Consider the following 19,807-nt stretch of genomic DNA (forward strand, 5'->3'; position numbering starts at 1 on the left):
TTTTATTCTGATTATCATAAATAGTCACACCACTACACTAAACAGTTCTTCATTTGCTTCATCTCATAAAGATATCCTGTAATGGCATCCACTTTCGTGTTTTAAACCTTCAATATTTCAAGTATTTAAATGATTAAATGACAACATCTTTACTTTGTGTTTTATACGACAGTTGATCATGGTTATTACAGAGGATTTCTGTTACTCCAACCATCAGACGGGTGGACCTCTCCCACACCGAACCCAATTGGCCGCTACACGACTCATGTAGTTTGCCTTTTCCAAAACTCCACTCTTCCTTTCCTGGTTAACTATGTATGATTTATCTTACATAAAAAGGTGTAAATAAGTAAAAAAAACATCAACAAAATATATCTCTTCAACGAAAATGTTCATTATCAGTGGGGAACAGTTTTTATTGCGATATTCTTATACGCGATTAGTCACACAACTAGACTAAATATTTCTCCATTTGCTTCATCTATCAAAGATATCCTGTAATGACATTTGTTTCCACGTTATTTACCTTCATTATTTCAAGTATTTAATGATTTAATGACAACATCTTTACATTATGTTTGTTAATTACAATTGATCTTGGTTACTACGGAGGATTTTTGTCACTCCAACCATAGAGCGTCTGTCGATCCGATATTTATTCGCAACTTTTACACGTATTTTGGTCTTTATCGTTGGTTAACGTGGGACGTTAAAATCGTACAATACGGATTTTTTTATATATATTTATACGCACGTGCGTCCTGATATGGATATATACGATCACGTGTTGAAAAGGAAAGTCTACGATTGGAGAAATAAATAATGTATAGTTACGTATGTTTTATTTTCAGGCAGAGGTATTGGCAAGATTTAACGAGCTCATACATGGTAGGATCGAACCTCTGATTCCGAAATATTTCAAACAAGCTCCTTCTCTTCCTCTTGTGTAAGTGTTAGGCGTGTGTTTTATTTACTTACAAATGCGATGTCATCATACTGTTTACCGGTCTGTTAATAAATACAGTGCTCTAATTAGTTTACAATTTCCAGACAACAAAGATAGTGATTTTGTCAAAGATCAAAATTAAATTTGAAATGAGTGGAAATATATAGGACAGAAAAATACGTAAGAAAATGAAGCAATGTATATCCCTACCATGATATTTTTATTTACTTCGAAATCATGAATCATTTCACTATTAAAATGTTCAATTGTTCATAATTGTTCATACCAACTTTTAGTAAAGGAATCTCTATGAATATCAATATATCGTGCGTGTTCTTCTTTCCCTAGAGTCCGTGGGAGCAGCACGGACGGAACTTCCGGGGAATACAGGGTTGGGACACCGGATGGGTCCCGTCCTGGAGTCTTCATAGTCAATCTTTTCTACCCAGAATACAAGTATACATTTTACCTTGGCATGAGTTGTTAAGAGAGTATATCGACTATTATTGCGCACAATTCATTTACATGAATGATTTAGATTTATTTCGACTATATATTCACGCGTAATAATGGACACATAAATCAAATATACTGACGAGTCTATTTTTACATTATATTTACAGCCCTTTTTTCGAATTTTCAAAACTTTTGTCGACATTACATGATAATTTTCCTTGACAAAAATCCTTTTCAATATTTTGTTACTCAGTTGAAGTCCGTTTGAATGCTAACACAAAGTCTGCAAGGTATCATCAATCTAACTATCATCAAACTTACATATATTCTTGCTCTGTCTACTTTTGTTTTCATCCATGCTCTCTTTTCTTCTTTTTGTTACCGAAATCATCATTTTTATACACTATTTCAAACGCATTCTTTCGTTCTCTTAAGATAATATTATGCATGTTTCATTAACAACATATATACATGTAATTAAAATTGTCTAACCTTCTCATTACTCTGCATAACGTGTAACTTAATTCTCACGGAGAGAAACTTTATAAGCTATGCTTTCGCCAATCCGATTCAATATATTAATGCAAATACATAAATTATATTTAACGTGTATTATATGTATATGTAGATATATAGATATGTTGAATAACATATGTTTAAATCAAAGTCTGCAATATTCGCACGGCAGTCATTAAATGACCTTTTACAGTCTAAAATACAATTACCATTATTTTGTATATTATTATTTTATAATCAATATATTGAGTCAATTATGACTGCCGATTGCTTCATGAAATAACATTAATTGCATGTTTCTTTATTTGATCAGGGCATGAATACATTGACCCCATTACACTGGTCGCCATATACTGAATGTAGATTTGAAAGGTTCTTAAAGGTGGGGTTTTGATGTCGTTATTTTAAGAACACCGAAAAGCATGAAAGAAATCGCACTACATAATATTAATAACTATAAGAGACAAGTTTGTTCAACATGGTATGGTACTCTAACATTCCGCGAATATCTTTGTCCATATCAGTACTTTCATCTAGATATGGCGACTGCTAAACATAGTAATATCAGAAAATGTTAACTTTGTTGCCATAACTTAATTGAGTCAGAATACTAATTCATACTATGTCGTTCTGCTCAAAGACGTATATGTAGCGTGGGTGTGCCAAGACAAAACCACTCAACTTCGGAGTTCGAATATTATTTATTTATACGTAGTCGAACGAAACCTAAAACATATAATAAAACATATAAAAGTATATGCTAACATAATCATATTATTAATAACACCAAATACAAAGACAATGGACAGTGATCGGTAAATATATCAAGGGAGACTTCGCGGTTAAATACATAAAACATTCTAAGAACTATGAGCAATAAACTTACCAGGCACGTCTAAATAATAATTAAATATGAATGAATATTTGAGCTCAAAGATAAGAGCGAATATTAAATAAGTAAGAATATAGTAACAACTGTTACAATTGAAATCTTGACTTGCGTCGATGATGATTCAGAACGGAATGATTTATGTGTATATAAAAATAAGGGCGTGTGCAATGAAGCGGGAAAAAGGGGAAAAGGCATTATGAACCAATCAATCACTCTATAAATTTAGACAAACTCGCATAACCAGTATCCACGCTCTGACGCACTCGGACATAGACGGACATTGACGGACATAGACGGACAGTAACGCACAGAGGACAATAACCACGTAGCACAACACTAAACACGACGATATACAAACAATACAAAACGATATACGATATAGAACCATACCAAACACACAAACTAATAAAATACTGAAATATGCACCTTGCTACATACTCCCCCTCCTGGTTGGAATGTACCCTACATTCAGGAAACATACTTTCCGGGTAAAGAGAGTAAATAACTTTATCTCAAAGAAGTGAAATATGATAGATATCAATATTAAGTGTCAACGATATTGTATTCAAATAATATTACGAGAAAAATAAAATCTCATAATGTATAGCAAAGGCTTAAGTATTGTTACATACATATATGTCACAAAGGGCAGCAGTCGCTTCGCAATGAAAATGCCTGTAACGCAATATGAATATTATAATGGGTAAAACCATAGTACACTGCGCTATAATAATAAAACTACTAATATTGTTGTGAAAACTACCTGAAATGCTATAATGAGACCAGTACAACTCATACATAAGCCTACTCAATCTACTTAGTCTCAAACAAAGAATTCAGCTGTTTGCTGATAAGCCCACTCGCCATACCTATCAGGTGGACGTTTAGTACGTCGCGGCCTTGGCACGGGTATGGGAGTAACAGGACTCGGTCTAAGTCTAGAAATAACTGGATCAGGAGTACGTAAGGACGGGACAGGACTGGGCGTAGGTGGAGCGACAATATGAGGGGTATGGACAGGAGAGGACGGGGCTAAAGAATTGACACGTGTGGCCGGTTGAGAAGGACTGAAACGACGAAGACCTCGACGCTGAGGGATGATATAGACAGCGGAGGAACTTGACTCTTCCGAGCTAGTGTCGCCATCATACTCCTCGTCAGTAGGGGCTGCTCTGGTCCTCGGTCTGGCTTTTGGGACAGGTTGAGGTGCAGGTGACTCCTCGTCAGTGGGAATTGACTGAAAAGGGAGAAGCATGTTCCGGTGTAATGTTCTTACAGGTCCGTTGCCGGACTCCAGGCGAACCTTGTACACCGGCTGACCATCGTACGGAACGTCTACGATAACGTAGGGGCTACGTTCCCATCGGATGGCGAGCTTCTGCCTTCCCTGGAGGTTGACATTCCTGACCAAAAAGATATCACCAACGACAAGCTTATTCTCGTGAACACGACGGTCATAGTGGGCCTTGTTCTGGCTGGCTCGCTTTTGTGCGGCTTCTCTGGCAACCTTGTATGCATAGTGCATACGTTTCTGTAACCTTGCGGCGTAGCTGGAATAATTAGAGTCAGCAAGGTTACCCGGACTGGTGCCCATAAAAGCGTCAACGGACAAACGGGGATGCCAGCCGAACATCAGGAAATGTGGGGAGAAACCTGTAGAATAACTTTTAGTTGCGTTGTAAGCTTGAACAAGGGCTGGAAGGTAATCTTTCCAGTTGGCCTTAAGATCATCGTTAAGCGTGCCAAGCATACGTAAAAGAGTGCGGTTGAAACGTTCCGCAGAAGGATTACCCATAGGGTGAAAAGGTGTAGTGCGCGTTTTGCGGACATTCGCAATAGTACATAACTCCTTAATAACCTTGGACTCAAAATTACGCCCTTGATCAGAATGCAATTGCTCGGGAAAACTGTAATGCACAATAAAGTGCTCATATAGGGCCTTGGCGGTGGTAGTCGCTTTTTGGTTGCGACATGGAATCGCCTTAGCATAACGAGTGAAGTGGTCCGTTATGACAAGGACATCCTCGTACCCACCCTTGGACCTCTCGAGCTTCAAGAAATCCATGCATACAAGCTGCATCGGTCGTGTGGTGTTGATGGGTACGAGTTCTGCACGTGGTACCACAGGCGTCTTCATACAGACACAAGATAGACAGGAAGAAACATGATCCTTAATAAAGGATTCCATACCAGGCCAAAAGAAGCGTTGGCGGGCGAGCCATAGAGTCTTGTCGACGCCAGGATGACCGACATCATGGTGGATACCACGAAAAGCAACAGATCTGTAAGAAGCAGGAACAACTAACTGACGGACCTGCTCACCATCCACGGTAGCGGTTCTGTAAAGTATACCATTATCAAGAGAAAGAGATGAAAGATCACGGAGTAGACAACGGACTTCTCGAGACAACTCCTCCCCCCTCGGCCGAGAACCGGACCGCAGGATGGAAACAACCCTGGAAACATCAGCATCCTTGGCCTGCTCCTGCACCCAATCGACAGGATTAACTGGGACAGTATCTGAAAAAATATCATCTCCAAGGACTGCGTCACTATCACAAGAAAGACTCTCAACAGCAGCAAAAGAAATAGTAGCTGCCAGACAAATAGCTTTGACAGCTTCAGAAAACATCTGTGGCTTACGACTCAAACCATCACAGTCGTTATTAGATTTGCCGGACTTGTAAACAATATCGAAGTTGTACGCAGACAAGGCCGCCACCCAGCGGTGACCTGTCGCGTCAAGCTTCGCAGACGCCAAAACATAGGTCAATGGATTGTTGTCCGTGAAAACGGTGAAGGTGTTACCGAACAAGTAGTCGTGGAACTTGTCGGTGACAGCCCACTTGAGCGCGAGGAATTCTAGCTTATGAGCGGGGTAATTCCGCTCACCTGCCCGAAGACCTCGGCTCGCATAAGCGATCACCTTCTCCTCGCCATCCTGCTCCTGTAAAAGAACTGCGCCTAAACCGGTCCCACACGCGTCTGTATGGACGATGAAGGGTTTACTGAAGTCAGCGAAAGCTAGGACGGGAGAAGAAGTAAGTTTAGTCTTTAAAAGATCAAAAGAATGTTGATGGGCGTCGGACCAGGACCACGGGGCTGGGGAATTTCTTTTAGATTTCCTAGACTTCTTAGAGGACTTGGTGGAACCGTGCCCTTCGAGGAGTTGGTTAAGGGGATGGGCTATCTTAGAGTAACCCTGTATAAACCTACGGTAGAAACCAGCAGTCCCTAAAAAACTACGCAACTCCTGGACATTCTTAGGGACGGGCCAATCAGAAATTGCAGATGTCTTGTCCGGGTCAGTGGAAATACCATTGGCCGAGATAACATGGCCGAGGTAGGTAACTGACGACTAAAAGAACTCGCATTTTGATCCTTTTAGTTTAAGACCATGAGAATGGAGGCGTTGAAAAACAGATTCGAGACGGGACAAATGTTCTTCGAAAGAGTCAGAGAAGATAAGGATATCGTCAATGAAAACAAGACATTCTCTGAGGTTTAAATCGCCCATACATTTCTCCATAAGACGCTGAAATGTAGCGCCACTATTCGTCAGACCGAAAGGCATTCGGTTGCACTCAAAGAAGCCAAGATTGCCTACAGAAAATGCGGTCTTGTGCTTGTCTTCTTCTTCCATTTCGACTTGGCAGTAACCTGAGCGTAAGTCTAGTTTGGAGAAGAACTTGGAACCTACCAAAGTGTCGACGGTATCATCGAACCTTGGCAGCATATAGGCGTCCTTACGTGTCCTGGAATTCAACATACGGAAATCCAGACAAAAACGCAATGAGCCGTCTTTCTTTCGCACAAGAACTACATTAGAGGAGTACGGGCTATCACTTTCGCGAATCGCACCGCAGTCAACCATATCTTTAAGATGTTGACGTACCTCCTCATACATTCCTGGTGGAATCTTGCGGTATGGTTGTTTAAAGGGCGTGTCATTGGTAAGAACTATCTTATGTTTGACGATATTGGAACAGCCAAGATCAGTAGGGTCGGTAGAAAAAATATGACGCCAATTACCAAGTACTTGGCGAACCCGCAGAATCTGATCTGGTGACAAGTTATCGATGTCGATTTTGACACCAAGATCGTCAACTGGGTCAAGACTAGAAGAAGAGGAAGGAGGAAGTGAAGAAGCAAGATTATCAACGACCTTGACCTCGTCTACAACACATATGTCTGACTTTGGCCGGATAAAGACGGGTTTGGCAGTCATGTTGCACAACCTAACAGGGACCTTGACATAATTACCATGGTGAGGGGCCTTCAAAACATGGGGTCTAACAAGGTATGGGCTATCAGGAGAAATGTTCTCAGTAGCAATCTTCTGAACATCATGTTTAAGGCCTCTGGCAATTCCGTTAAGGGTAACAGACTCATAAGGACCAAGTTCTACAGTATGCTCATTAGTAGACTTTACTGTAATAGGTTTACAGACTAGGGCATCAAAAGCTGATTGCCAAGAATCAGGCAATGGACGGGCGGTTGCAGCAGACGCTGACTTACAACGTCTAATGATATTGGTGCCCACAATCACCGGATGACACCAAGTGTCGGGAACTACAAGTACTGGAACATCAAGTTCAAAGTTCAAATCAGGAACAGCCAGAGTGATTTCAATATACCCAAAAATGGCAAGTTTGTTACCATTGGCAACAGTAACATTTATGTCAATATTCAATTCAGACAATTCCTTCAAAGGAGGCTTACTAGGCAATGACCTAAAGAAAGTATCACTAATAGTAGTGACCATTGAACCACTGTCTATCAGACCTATAGTAGGAACTGAATCAACGACAACATTGGATGTATTGGACGCACCAACAATATCAGAAACACTAACAGACTGGCCGAAAACGGCGCCAATCCCTGGGTGGCCACTGGCAGGGGCGGCTAAAAGTTTGGGTGACTAGGGGACTGACCAAAAGAAGAATGGCGACCACCACCTCTACCACGCCGGGAATCACGGTTACCACCAGAGTATACATTGGGTGTCGGAGGGCCGTAACCATGCGATCTGGGAGGTGCCGCCTGGGAAGGGGAAAACAAAGGAGGAATGTATTGGGGTGGGGGTACACTTACATCAGGCGAAAGTGTGAGAGTGTCTAGGCGCTGTAAAATAGTGGAAAACTTTTTATCAACACCAGACTGGACAGAAGATATCCGGGAATTGAGCCGTTGCTCTAAGTCAGAAAGCTTCTTATCAAAGTTGGGGTGCTTAGAACTGGGGGGCATAGATTGCTGTTGGCTAGAAGCATGGGGGGATTTGGACTTTGGTAAAGAAAGGGACAGCTCTTTATCAACCTGCCTGACATCCCGGAGAAACGCGTCATAATCTGCTGCTGCGTCTAACTTGTGGCGTGTGTTTGTGCGCAACATCTCTGTGCGCAAACCAGACCATAGTCTTTCGCAAAGCAGTTCATTACGATTTGTCAATGGGATGCGGCCGCTGTCAAAAGCTTGCGTCAAAGCCGACTCGAGCCGACAACCAAAAGATGTGACAGACTCATCTGGTCTTTGAGCAAAATTGAAAAACTCCTTCATAGATAAAGACTTTTGAGAAGGTTCGCCATAATTAACTTCAAGCTTCCGGAGTCCCGTGTCTACTGTAATATTTTCACCAAGTGAAACTAGTAAACGACGAGCTGTACCCCGTAATGAAGACCTGATAGCTTGCAGCACTAAGGAAGAAGACAAAGAAACGTCTTTCCTCAGACAACGCACCTCATGGCGCCACTCATAAAAATTGATCTCTGACTTAGGCGTAGGATCATCACCCGAGAACGGTGGGATCTTCGGTGCCTTAGTTGCCATAGAAGAAGAAGGTGTAAAAGCAAAATGAGATGGGGGCTTCTTCGTCACTCATGGTGACAGAAAGCAACAACAACAGAAGGTATAACAAACCCAGAATGAAGAAATGATGTACAGAAAATACAGTAGAAAAGAAAGGGCAAATAAAACAAAAATAAATTAATAATACAGAAAGCGGCTATGATCCACTACACGTACCGTGTGTGACTATGAGTGTATTAGTGATCACAATGTGCTATGCTCACCAGTGAATTATTGACAAATGCAAATTATGTATATCTTCAATTAAAAAAAATATATCAACGGATGTGTAAAACTATATGTGTACTGTATGTGTAATTAAATTTTAATGTGTGTAAATTAAGTCTAATTAATTATGATGAAAATAAATTTCCAAGTTGATTAATTGAAATAAATAAATTGAACTTATCCTATTGATGTATGTGAATGTTAAACTTTAATTCAAATGACAAATAAATTAATTCTAATTAAATTTATGAAATTAAATGTAAAGGCCAAAGACAAAGCAAAGGACAGATCCGTTAAAAAGTATAAATGATACAAGTGATAAGTTTAATGGCCGGGGACCAGTCTAAGTTTAAACAAGTTCAGGTTCAAAAAGGGTCAAAAGGTGTTCCCTAAATATTCTAGTAGGCTACCAAGTTTATTTATATAACTATTTCTATTTAAGCTATGACACAACTACCATAAATACACCTGGTTTAGCTATATTCACACAGTAACTATGAACAATAAATAATTAAAGTACTCAATTGTTTGTGAAGCAAAACTTAATAAAATGATTTCAGAATCTCAAATTAATCAAAACTGAGATCACACTCTGAAATGTAAATAATAACAGGGAAATCTGGAAATAAAGTTGGAAAATTATATGAAAAAGGGCAAATATTTATAACCTAGTCTGACAGGTCAAAATATGAAACATATAATGTACAAAGAACACAGAAACAAAGAACACAGAAACACACAAGAAACAAATAAACAAACAACTATGCAAATGAATACAGTAACTTGCCAAGCACACTTAACCGGTCACGCAAGGGGAAATTTGGGATGGGTTAAAGCAGTGGTAATGTGTATATGTGTAGTTTACATTTATATGTGTAATATGTGTGAAGGATGGAAAACACAATAATAAATACACTTAAGTTTTCTAATGATAAATATGATCTAAACTAATGTGCTAAACTAAGTGTAAAGCATGTATAAATTAATTGTAAGCGTGTAAAATTAAGCAAAGCAATGTATGCAACCAAAATATATGCAAAAGCCAGGCAAGATCACAATAACCCAGCAAAATGAAAATAATAAAGCAAATAAAGCACACAAATACTAATCAATGACACAAGTAAAGCAAGCAAGTTTACACAAAACAAAACATTTAAAGCCCAGTCAATAGATAAGCAATTCAAAAGGAGCCGTGTGTACAATTAATTAAACATATGAATTTAGCTGTCAAAATTAACTGTCAAAACAAATACCGGGTCGTGAAATTATGTCACAAATGAAAATGACTGACAAAGTACAAAATGACAGTTACAATTTCACGCAAAACAGACAAAATCAATACCAAATGAAATGAAATAAACCAAAAATATATGTACTCTTACCGTAAATAAAGCAATAAATCCAAAAAGTAATCCAAAAAAATCTAGGTCACGCTATTTTCACTTTATAAATGTCAACTAGCCGGTTTACTCAAAAGGAAAAAAATAGTTACAGCCAAAATATCAAAAACTTACAAAGTTATGTATAAAATAAGGGTACTCACGGTTCAACGAAAACAATCACACACACACAAAAATACAATCCACAATTACAAATAACACATATATCACAGACAAAACACACAGAAATCCATACGCGGTGCTCCTCTTCTGTCACGTGACACGCGATCAGCTGATAACTGTCAAATTTGACAGATAAAATGTAAATAAAACAGGATTAGAGTCTCTCGCGAAATATACTACACGATCAGGGAGGATGGGTGGGGGAAAGGACTGGGGGGTATATTGCACGATCAGGGAAGATGGGTGGGGAAAGGGACGGGGAGGTATACCAAAACGGAGGTGCCGGCGGATATGCTGGGCTTCTCGACCTCTTCTGGGCAGACAAACGCAGACAAAATCCCCTCAACGTCTGGTCTGGAGGACACGACGGCCTTCTCTGGACTACGCCAACCTCGATCGGGGAGCCATTCAGTGGTAGAATGCTCGCCTGTCACGCGGGAGACCGGGGTTCGACTCCCCGTCGGGGAGCCATTTGTAGCGTGGGTGTGCCAAGACAAAACCACTCAACTTCGGAGTTCGAATATTATTTATTTATACGTAGTCGAACGAAACCTAAAACATATAATAAAACATATAAAAGTATATGCTAACATAATCATATTATTAATAACACCAAATACAAAGACAATGGACAGTGATCGGTAAATATATCAAGGGAGACGGTTAAATACATAAACTATTCTAAGAACTATGAGCAATAAACTTACCAGGCACGTCTAAATAATAATTAAATATGAATGAATATTTGAGCTCAAAGATAAGAGCGAATATTAAATAAGTAAGAATATAGTAACAACTGTTACAATTGAAATCTTGACTTGCGTCGATGATGATTCAGAACGGAATGATTTATGTGTATATAAAAATAAGGGCGTGTGCAATGAAGCGGGAAAAAGGGGAAAAGGCATTATGAACCAATCAATCACTCTATAAATTTAGACAAACTCGCATAACCAGTATTCACGCTCTGACGCACTCGGACATAGACGGACATTGACGGACATAGACGGACAGTAACGCACAGAGGACAATAACCACGTAGCACAACACTAAACACGACGATATACAAACAATACAAAACGATATACGATATAGAACCATACCAAACACACAAACTAATAAAATACTGAAATATGCACCTTGCTACATATAACTGGCCAAATATGGCTAAATTGAAAGCTTTGATGCCAGAACAGAGGGAATAAAAAGTAAAAAACGTAGCTGAATATGTAGTTTTTAACATAAATATATGGATATAATGTGATGAAATTAAGACAAAAAAACTAAAAGAGAAGCTGCTTCTGTATGTAGTTCCAGTTATGTATGTTATTAGTGTTGCATTAAACAATAATAATGTGTTATTGTTTTGTTTTTATTCAATTATATGTTTACTGCAATTATGCAATTATTTCAACACTACATATCCATCTTTGACAAAACTAGTTTTTAAATGGTCAAAGGCTATCTTGCCCATTACTACCCTTACTTTTTATTTGTGATGCATGCTGACCCCATACAATTTTGGTTTCGCTTTGAAGGGTTTTACTTGCTGATAAGTCATATTTAGAAATAAGGACGGAAATCGAGGTTTGTATATTTGCTCTTTATTAAACTGGAATTGGAAGTAAAATGATGTGAATGGGTGAAATGGGTATCAATAATTTGTTATTAATTGTATCATTAGTTTGGGTTTTATATAATATAATGGTTGTACGATTGGTCTAAAGATGGTGACATACCACTGCATAGATAATGTTATTACATGACCTATACATAAACAGTATTTCATTGTCCATAGCAAGATTTGCGACGCATAATATTTATGATAGGATCACGCACACGCACACGTGCGCGCGCGCACACGCACACGCACACGCACACACACACACACACACACACACACACGTATATCTGTAATATGTTATTATATATGTGTTATTTATGGGTCACATACAAAACAACTGAATATACCCATTTTGAGGGGCATAAATAGTTTTGCGAGCAAATGCAAGTTAATTTATTTCTGGTGGCAAGCAAGACTACTAACATGTACATATACCTTAATACTAGTCTATTATTAGTAGTAATGGTAAAATTGGGAAGAAAAGTATGTTTGATATCACAGTTACGTAGTTTGTTGTACAATGTGAAAAGTTCCACACATAATCTCAGTGTTCAACTCGCATTTTGCAGATGAAGTAGCCGGTAATAATGAACTGAAACGTTCACCTGGCTTCACATAATTCTGAGGAGTCTTAGCAATTTTTATAGATCTGATTCTTATCCAATCAGATTTGCATAATCGCATAAAGTGTACGTATTGTTTTGTTTTTGTTTCAGTCCGACATTCAAAATGGTTTCCTTCAGTCTCCACGAGGCCATTCCAGGGCACCATTTAGCTGTACGTATATTACTATTTTTGCAACAACAGGAACATGTTTAACTATATTGACAAATTTAATGATATTTTGAAAAATATAGGGACCAGCACAAAAATCGAAATTTTCCTAAGTGGCACAAGGAAAGGCCTTGTTTATTGTCTATCTAACATGGTATCATTATCTTATCAAAGAAATCTAAAACTTATTAACTTTATCCTTTACCAGTATATTTTACCGCTTCACGTTAGTTTTGAGCATTGAGAAAATATTTCTCTTTATAATGTCCATCTGCGCATAATGTACGCGTATTTGAAAATGCAATAAAATGACATGTCAAGAATATCATGTTTGTTTCTACTATATACCGTCTGAAATGACTGGCATAATCACATCGTATTTTAACTTACAATGTCTTGATACAGATAACTTTAAACACTTATTTTGCTCTTTATTCTTGTGGGACTGTAATTTATGATATAATTCATTTTATTGTATGATATTTGGCAAACAAAATACTTGTAACATAACATTGTAGGAAAGTTATGGAATCCTCGCCGATATTCCTAAATACATGCAAAACTTTGAATGGATCAGCTACAGTGCTCCATATTTCTTCCCCTTCTTCAACTCATTCTCCGAGGTAGGTACCATTATATGCGCTCTACTACGCGTTCGCCGAGATAGGTAACATTATATCCGCTCTACAACTTGTTCGCCGAGGAAGGTAGCACTATATCCGCTCTACAACTTGTTTGCCGGGGTAGGTATCATTGTATCCGCTCTACAACTTCTTCGCCGATGTAAGTAGCATTGTATCCGCTCTATACTTGTTCTCCGAGGTAGGTAGCATTTTATCCGCTCTACAATTTGTTAGCCGAGGTAGGTAGCATTGTATCTGCTCTACTACTTGTTTGCCAAGATAGGTAGCATTGTATCCGCTCTACAACTTGTTTGCCGAGGTAGGTAGCATTGTATCTGCTCTACTACTTGTTTGCCAAGATAGGTAGCATTGTATCCGCTCTACAACTTGTTTGCCGAGGTAGGTAGTATTGTATCCGCTTTACTGCTTCTTCGCCGAGGTAGGTAGCATTGTATCCGCTCAATACTTGTTCGCCGAGGAAGGTAGCATTGTATCCGCTCTTCAACTTGTTGGCCGAGATAGTTAGCATTGTATCCGCTATACAATTTGTTCGCCGAGGTAGGTAGCATTTTATCCGCTCTTCAACTTGTTGGCCGAGGTAGGTAACATTATATCTGCTCTACCAAATGATCGCCGTGGTAGGAAGCATTATATCCGCTCTACCGCTTGTTCGCCGAGGTAGTAAGCATTATATCCGCTCTACCACTTGTTCGCCGAGGTAGGTAGCATTTTATCTGCCCTACAACGTATTCGCCAGGGTAGTTAGCATTTAATCCGCTCTACTACTTGTTTGCCGAGGTAGGTAGCATTTTATCTGCTCTACTACTTGTTTGCCGAGGTAGGTAGCATTGTATCTGCTCTACTACTTGTTCGCCGAGGTAGGTAGCATTATATCTGCTCTACTACTTGTTCGCCGAGGTAAGTAGCATTATATCTGCTCTACTACTTGTTCGCCGAGGTAAGTAGCATTATATCTGCTCTACTACTTGTTCGCCGAGGTAAGTAGCATAATATCTGCTCTACTACTTGTTCGCCGAGGTAAGTAGCATTATATCCGCTCTTCAACTTGTTGGCCGAGGAAGGTAGCATTTTATCTGCTCTACTACTTGTTTGCCTAGCATTATATCTGCTCTACTACTTGTTCGCCGAGGTAGGTAGCAAAGTATCTGCTCTACTACTTGTTTGCCGAGGTAGGTAGCATTGTATCTGCTCTACTACTTGTTTGCCGAGGTAGGTAGCATAATATCTGCTCTTCTACTTGTTGGCCGAGGTAGGTAGCATTATATCTGCTCTACTACTTGTTCGCCGAGGTAGGTAGCATTTTATCTGCTCTACTACTTGTTCGCCGAGGTAGGTAGCATTTTATCTGCTCTACTACTTGTTTGCCGAGGTAGGTAGCATTGTATCTGCTCTACTACTTGTTCGCCGAGGTAGGTAGCATAATATCTGCTCTACTACTTGTTCGCCGAGGTAGGTAGCATTATATCTGCTCTACTACTTGTTCGCCGAGGTAGGTAGCATTTTATCTGCTCTACTACTTGTTTGCCGAGGTAGGTAGCATTGTATCTGCTCTACTACTTGTTCGCCGAGGTAGGTAGCATAATATCTGCTCTACTACTTGTTCGCCGAGGTAGGTAGCATTATATCTGCTCTACTACTTGTTCGCCGAGGTAGGTAGCATTATATCTGCTCTACTACTTGTTCGCCGAGGTAGGTAGCATTTTATCTGCTCTACTACTTGTTCGCCGAGGTAGGTAGCATTTTATCTGCTCTACTACTTGTTTGCCGAGGTAGGTAGCATTTTATCTGCTCTACTACTTGTTTGCCGAGGTAGGTAGCATTGCATCTGCTCTACTACTTGTTTGCCGAGGTAGGTAGCATTTTATCTGCTCTACTACTTGTTTGCCGAGGTAGGTAGCATTTTATCTGTTCTACTACCTGTTGGCCGAGGAAGGTAGCATTGTATCTGCTCTACTACTTGTTGGCCGAGGAAGGTAGCATTGTATCTGCTCTACTACTTGTTCGCCGAGGTAGGTAGCATAATATCTGCTCTACTACTTGTTTGCCGATGTAGGTAGCATAATATCTGCTCTACTACTTGTTTGCCGAGGTAAGTAGCATTATATCCGCTCTACTACTTGTTCGCCGAGGTAGGTAGCATTTTATCCGCTCTTCTACTTGTTCGCCGAGGTAAGTAGCATTATATCCGCTCTTCAACTTGTTGGCCGAGGAAGGTAGCATTTTATCCGCTCTTCTACTTGTTCGCCGAGGTAAGTAGCATTATATCCGCTCTTCAACTTGTTGGCCGAGGAAGGTAGCATTTTATCCGCTCTTCTACTTGTTTGCCGAGGTAGGTAGCATAGTATCTGCTCTAATACTTGTTCCCCGAGGTAAGTAGCATTATATCCGCTCTTCAACTTGTTGGCCGAGGAAGGTAGCATTATATCCGCTCTTCTACTTGTTCGCCGAGGTAGGTAGCATAGTATCTGCTCTACAACTTGTTTGCCAAGGTAGGTACCACAATATCCGCTCTTCTTCTTGTTCGACAAGCTTGGTAGCATTATATCCGCTCTACCTCATGTTCGCCGAGGTTGGTAGCATTGTATCTGTTTTACGATACATTCGCCGGGGAACATACTTTAATTATATTCGCTCTACAACTCATATGTCGAAGTAGGTACCACTATATCCGCTTTACAACTCATATGTCATAGTAGGTACCACTATAACCACTCTACGACTCATTCACCAAAGAAGTAACCACTTTATCCGCTTTACAACTCATATGTCAATGTAGGTACCACTTTATCCGCTCTACAACTCATATGTCAAAGTAGGTACCACTATATCCGCTCTACAACTCTTATGTCGAAGAAGGTACCACTATATCCGCTTTTCAACTCATATGACAAAGTAGGTTCCACTGTATCCGCTCTACAACTCTCATGCCAATGTAGTTCAACTATATCCGCTCTACAACCTATATGCCAAAGTAGGTTCCACTATATCTGCTCTACAACTCATATGTCAAAGTAGGTTCCACTGTATCCGCTCTACGACTCGTATGTCAAAGTAGGTACCACTGTGTCCGCTCTACAATTCATATGCCAAAGTAGTTTGCACTATATCCGCTCTACAACTCATCTGCCAAAGTAGGTAGCACTGTATCAGCTCTATAACTCTTATGTCGAAGTAGGTCGCACTGTATAAGCTCTACAACTCATATGCCAAAGTAGGTAGCACTGTATCAGCTCTACAACTCTTATGTCGAAGTAGGTAGCACTGTATCATCTCTACAACTGATATGCCAAAGTAGGTAGCACAGTATCAGCTCTACAACTCTTATGTCGAAGTAGGTTTCACTATAACAACTCTCAAATTCCGTCACCGAGTTAAGTACCAATATATCTATATCTCATTTCACGAGAAAGCAACTACTTAATCCGCTCTAGAACTCTATTACACAGGTAGATTACACTAAATGTTCTCTCAAAATCATTTTCCAATGTAAATTCTCCAAGGTATGCACCACTATACTGGCTGCGCAACCAAGACGTAATACTCAACAATAGTTTGGTGTTATAAGAGAAAACACTACAGCTACCTCCTTCTTCTGTTATGAACTTAAGTGCATAAGTGTCCAGAATTCATCAATCTATAAATAAATCGCATGCCTAGAAATTTCTGTTATTCTATCCAACTTTAAGTGTCGTATATTTATTACAGGGCTGGGCACTATATGCTGAATATTTAGGTGAAGAAATGGGCATATACCAAAACGACTACGAAATGTAAGAATTTGGAAATGTGTAACTTAAAAGTGGAACTATGAATCACAGCTTTAAATCGTACTTGCTGTATAAAAATCAAGTCGATAAAACATTACATTATTTAAAAATGATAACAAAACAATATGATATGTTTTCAAACCGTAAAAAAAAAAAAAAAAAAAAAAAAAAAAACGTAACGAATTCTTCATGATTTTTTAAAATGTTTGTTTTCTAAATGTGTATTTGTTTTCCTTTTTTTGCATTCTGACTGCTAATCTAACGTGTAGATCACCAAATTTATAGGTAACCGGAATTGCCCTTTTTAAATACAGGGTTGGGTATAATGTCAACTATGTATATAAACCTTATGAACCTTAATAGGCTGGGCCGTTACAGCGACGAAATGCTTCGGTCAGTTCGCCTTGTGATCGACACGGGTATTCACCATTACGGGTAAGGTTTTCATTTATTTTGTTTATTGGTATACATACATTACAATGATCAATGTAAAATATTCTTAGGAAGCCTTTTTGTCTTTCGCAAATTCAAGGAATATGAATTGGAAGGAAGCACAAATAAAATTATGAATATCATCTCTTTTTAAATATACATACTTAGCTAATGTCCCGAAAGACAAAGTATACAATTTCTTGATTTGACTCCTAAAACTTACTTTTGTATTTGACTTGCTCATACAAAACTAAATGCTTCCAAAAATCTTTCTTTTCTGACTATTGAGTTCACAAATTGCTTTATTGACTGTAGATGGTCTAGAGATCAAGCAATAAACTACATGCTTAACTACACTGCAAAGACTCCTCGTTCTGCAGCAACACAGATAGACCGATACTCTAACTGGCCAGGCCAGGCCGTTGGATACAAGATAGGTGAACTGAAGATCAAGGAGCTAAGACAAAGAGCAACAACAGCTCTCGGTAAGTAAACTCGAAATAACTCATGTATGCACAGTCGATTTTAGTTTTATTCGAAAGTAATTGACTGCTTTTCAGGAAGCTGACCCGTTATGTTTGTTTTTTAAACACATGTGAAATATTGTGATAATTGCTTGGCTTGATTTAAAAAAAAATTGTTAACAGGGGACAAGTTCGACCTTGCCGAATTCCACTATACGGTATTGAGGTACGGGGCTTTACCATTGGACATTCTTGAAAACGTGATTGACAGTTGGATAGCCGATCAAAAGCAGAATAGTACAACGCCTGACTGCAAAAACCCAGTTAGCGGCGTCACCAGGAACATTCCATGTTCATGGGCCGTGGTACTGTTCATCCTAGTAATGCTAAATATGTAGTAATATCTCGAGGCAATTATGCTGCTTAGTAATAATATTACGCCAAATAATAAGTCCTATTTGCAAATGTCTTTTCCGCAAATATATAAAGAGGCATTTTTCTTATTCTATGTGCTGTGATCTAAGTGGATTAAACTTGTATATAATCAGTGCCTTATGCAAATGTCTTTTCCACAAAAAATATAAAATGACATGTTTTTTCTTGTTCTGTGTGCTTTAAACCAAGGTTATTAAACTTGTATATAATCTGTGCCTTATGCAAATGTCTTTTCCACAAGTATATAATGTGACATGATTTCTTATTCTGTGTGCCTTATTAAACTGTCCTTTTCAAAAACATATTACATGCCATCTTTGTTATTTCAAGCGTATTAAACTTGTATAATATCAGTGCCGTATGGAAATGCCCTTTCCACTAAAATATCATGTGACATATTTCTTATTCAGTGTGCTGTAAACAAAGTGTATAAAAATTGTATATATTGATAATAAATTCCATATTCAACATGAGTTTTGTTTTTAATTTATTTCATTTTCGCCCGCTCATTGTAACTGTGGCGTAAAAATTGAAAATGAAATCAAAGCGAACGCCAACTTAACACAGAATGTCATGAAGTTTGGCACACAACTACAGATTTAATCATAACATACTTTATGACAAAGGAAAGTTATTACAATTTGACAAATGCAAATTATGCCTTGTACATAACTAATCATGTTGTTTACTTCAGAATCTACCAATATTTGTTAACACAAAGAGCACAACATGTGTGTAAGATAGATAAAACAAATAGTCAAAGCCACTAAACTCTTACAATAGGTCCTAATGCTAATCACCTCTACGACAAAGTAGATTTAATTCAAAAACGACTAAAACTTAAAACTTTTAAAAATAAAGTCCCCTTCATATTGGATTAAATCAAGCAATTTATCAAAAATCACTGATAAATGTCGTATATTCATAGGGAGGCACGGCTTTGGCTCTTAATGAGAAGAAATGAGTGATTGCGTATGTTGTACAGTGTTAGTATTGCTTCCAAAACAATCATGTATTCACCTGATAAGTGGTTATGGTGGACACAATTTCAATGTTTTTTAGAGTATGACAACCGCTTGTTTGACATGTAGCTTGAGTATGATAATTGCTAGTCTGACAAAAATTTCGAGTGTGACTGCCGATAGTTTGATATATATCTCGAGTAATGCCACTAGATGTGCCACTATATTGAATAAATACAACAGCTGGTTCGCCAAATAATT

The 19,807-nt window shown here is 38.7% G+C and overlaps 1 protein-coding gene across 1 annotated transcript in view; it reads left to right on the forward strand.

Annotated features, from left to right (window-relative positions):
- Positions 1–19,052, forward strand: part of LOC128219589 (uncharacterized) — a 41,970-nt gene extending 22,918 nt beyond the window's left edge. The window contains exons 27-34 of the mRNA XM_052927419.1: positions 852–946; positions 1,295–1,402; positions 12,785–12,845; positions 13,361–13,465; positions 17,192–17,256; positions 17,617–17,688; positions 18,001–18,170; positions 18,333–19,052. Coding sequence (XP_052783379.1) covers positions 852–946; positions 1,295–1,402; positions 12,785–12,845; positions 13,361–13,465; positions 17,192–17,256; positions 17,617–17,688; positions 18,001–18,170; positions 18,333–18,547 — 891 coding nt within the window. The 3' untranslated portion in view covers positions 18,548–19,052. The remainder of the gene's footprint in view (positions 1–851; positions 947–1,294; positions 1,403–12,784; positions 12,846–13,360; positions 13,466–17,191; positions 17,257–17,616; positions 17,689–18,000; positions 18,171–18,332) is intronic.
- The last annotated feature ends 755 nt before the right edge of the window (positions 19,053–19,807 follow it).

Source organism: Mya arenaria, chromosome 15 (assembly GCF_026914265.1).
Source record: "Mya arenaria isolate MELC-2E11 chromosome 15, ASM2691426v1".
In the NCBI taxonomy this organism is placed as follows: Eukaryota; Metazoa; Mollusca; class Bivalvia; order Myida; family Myidae; genus Mya; species Mya arenaria.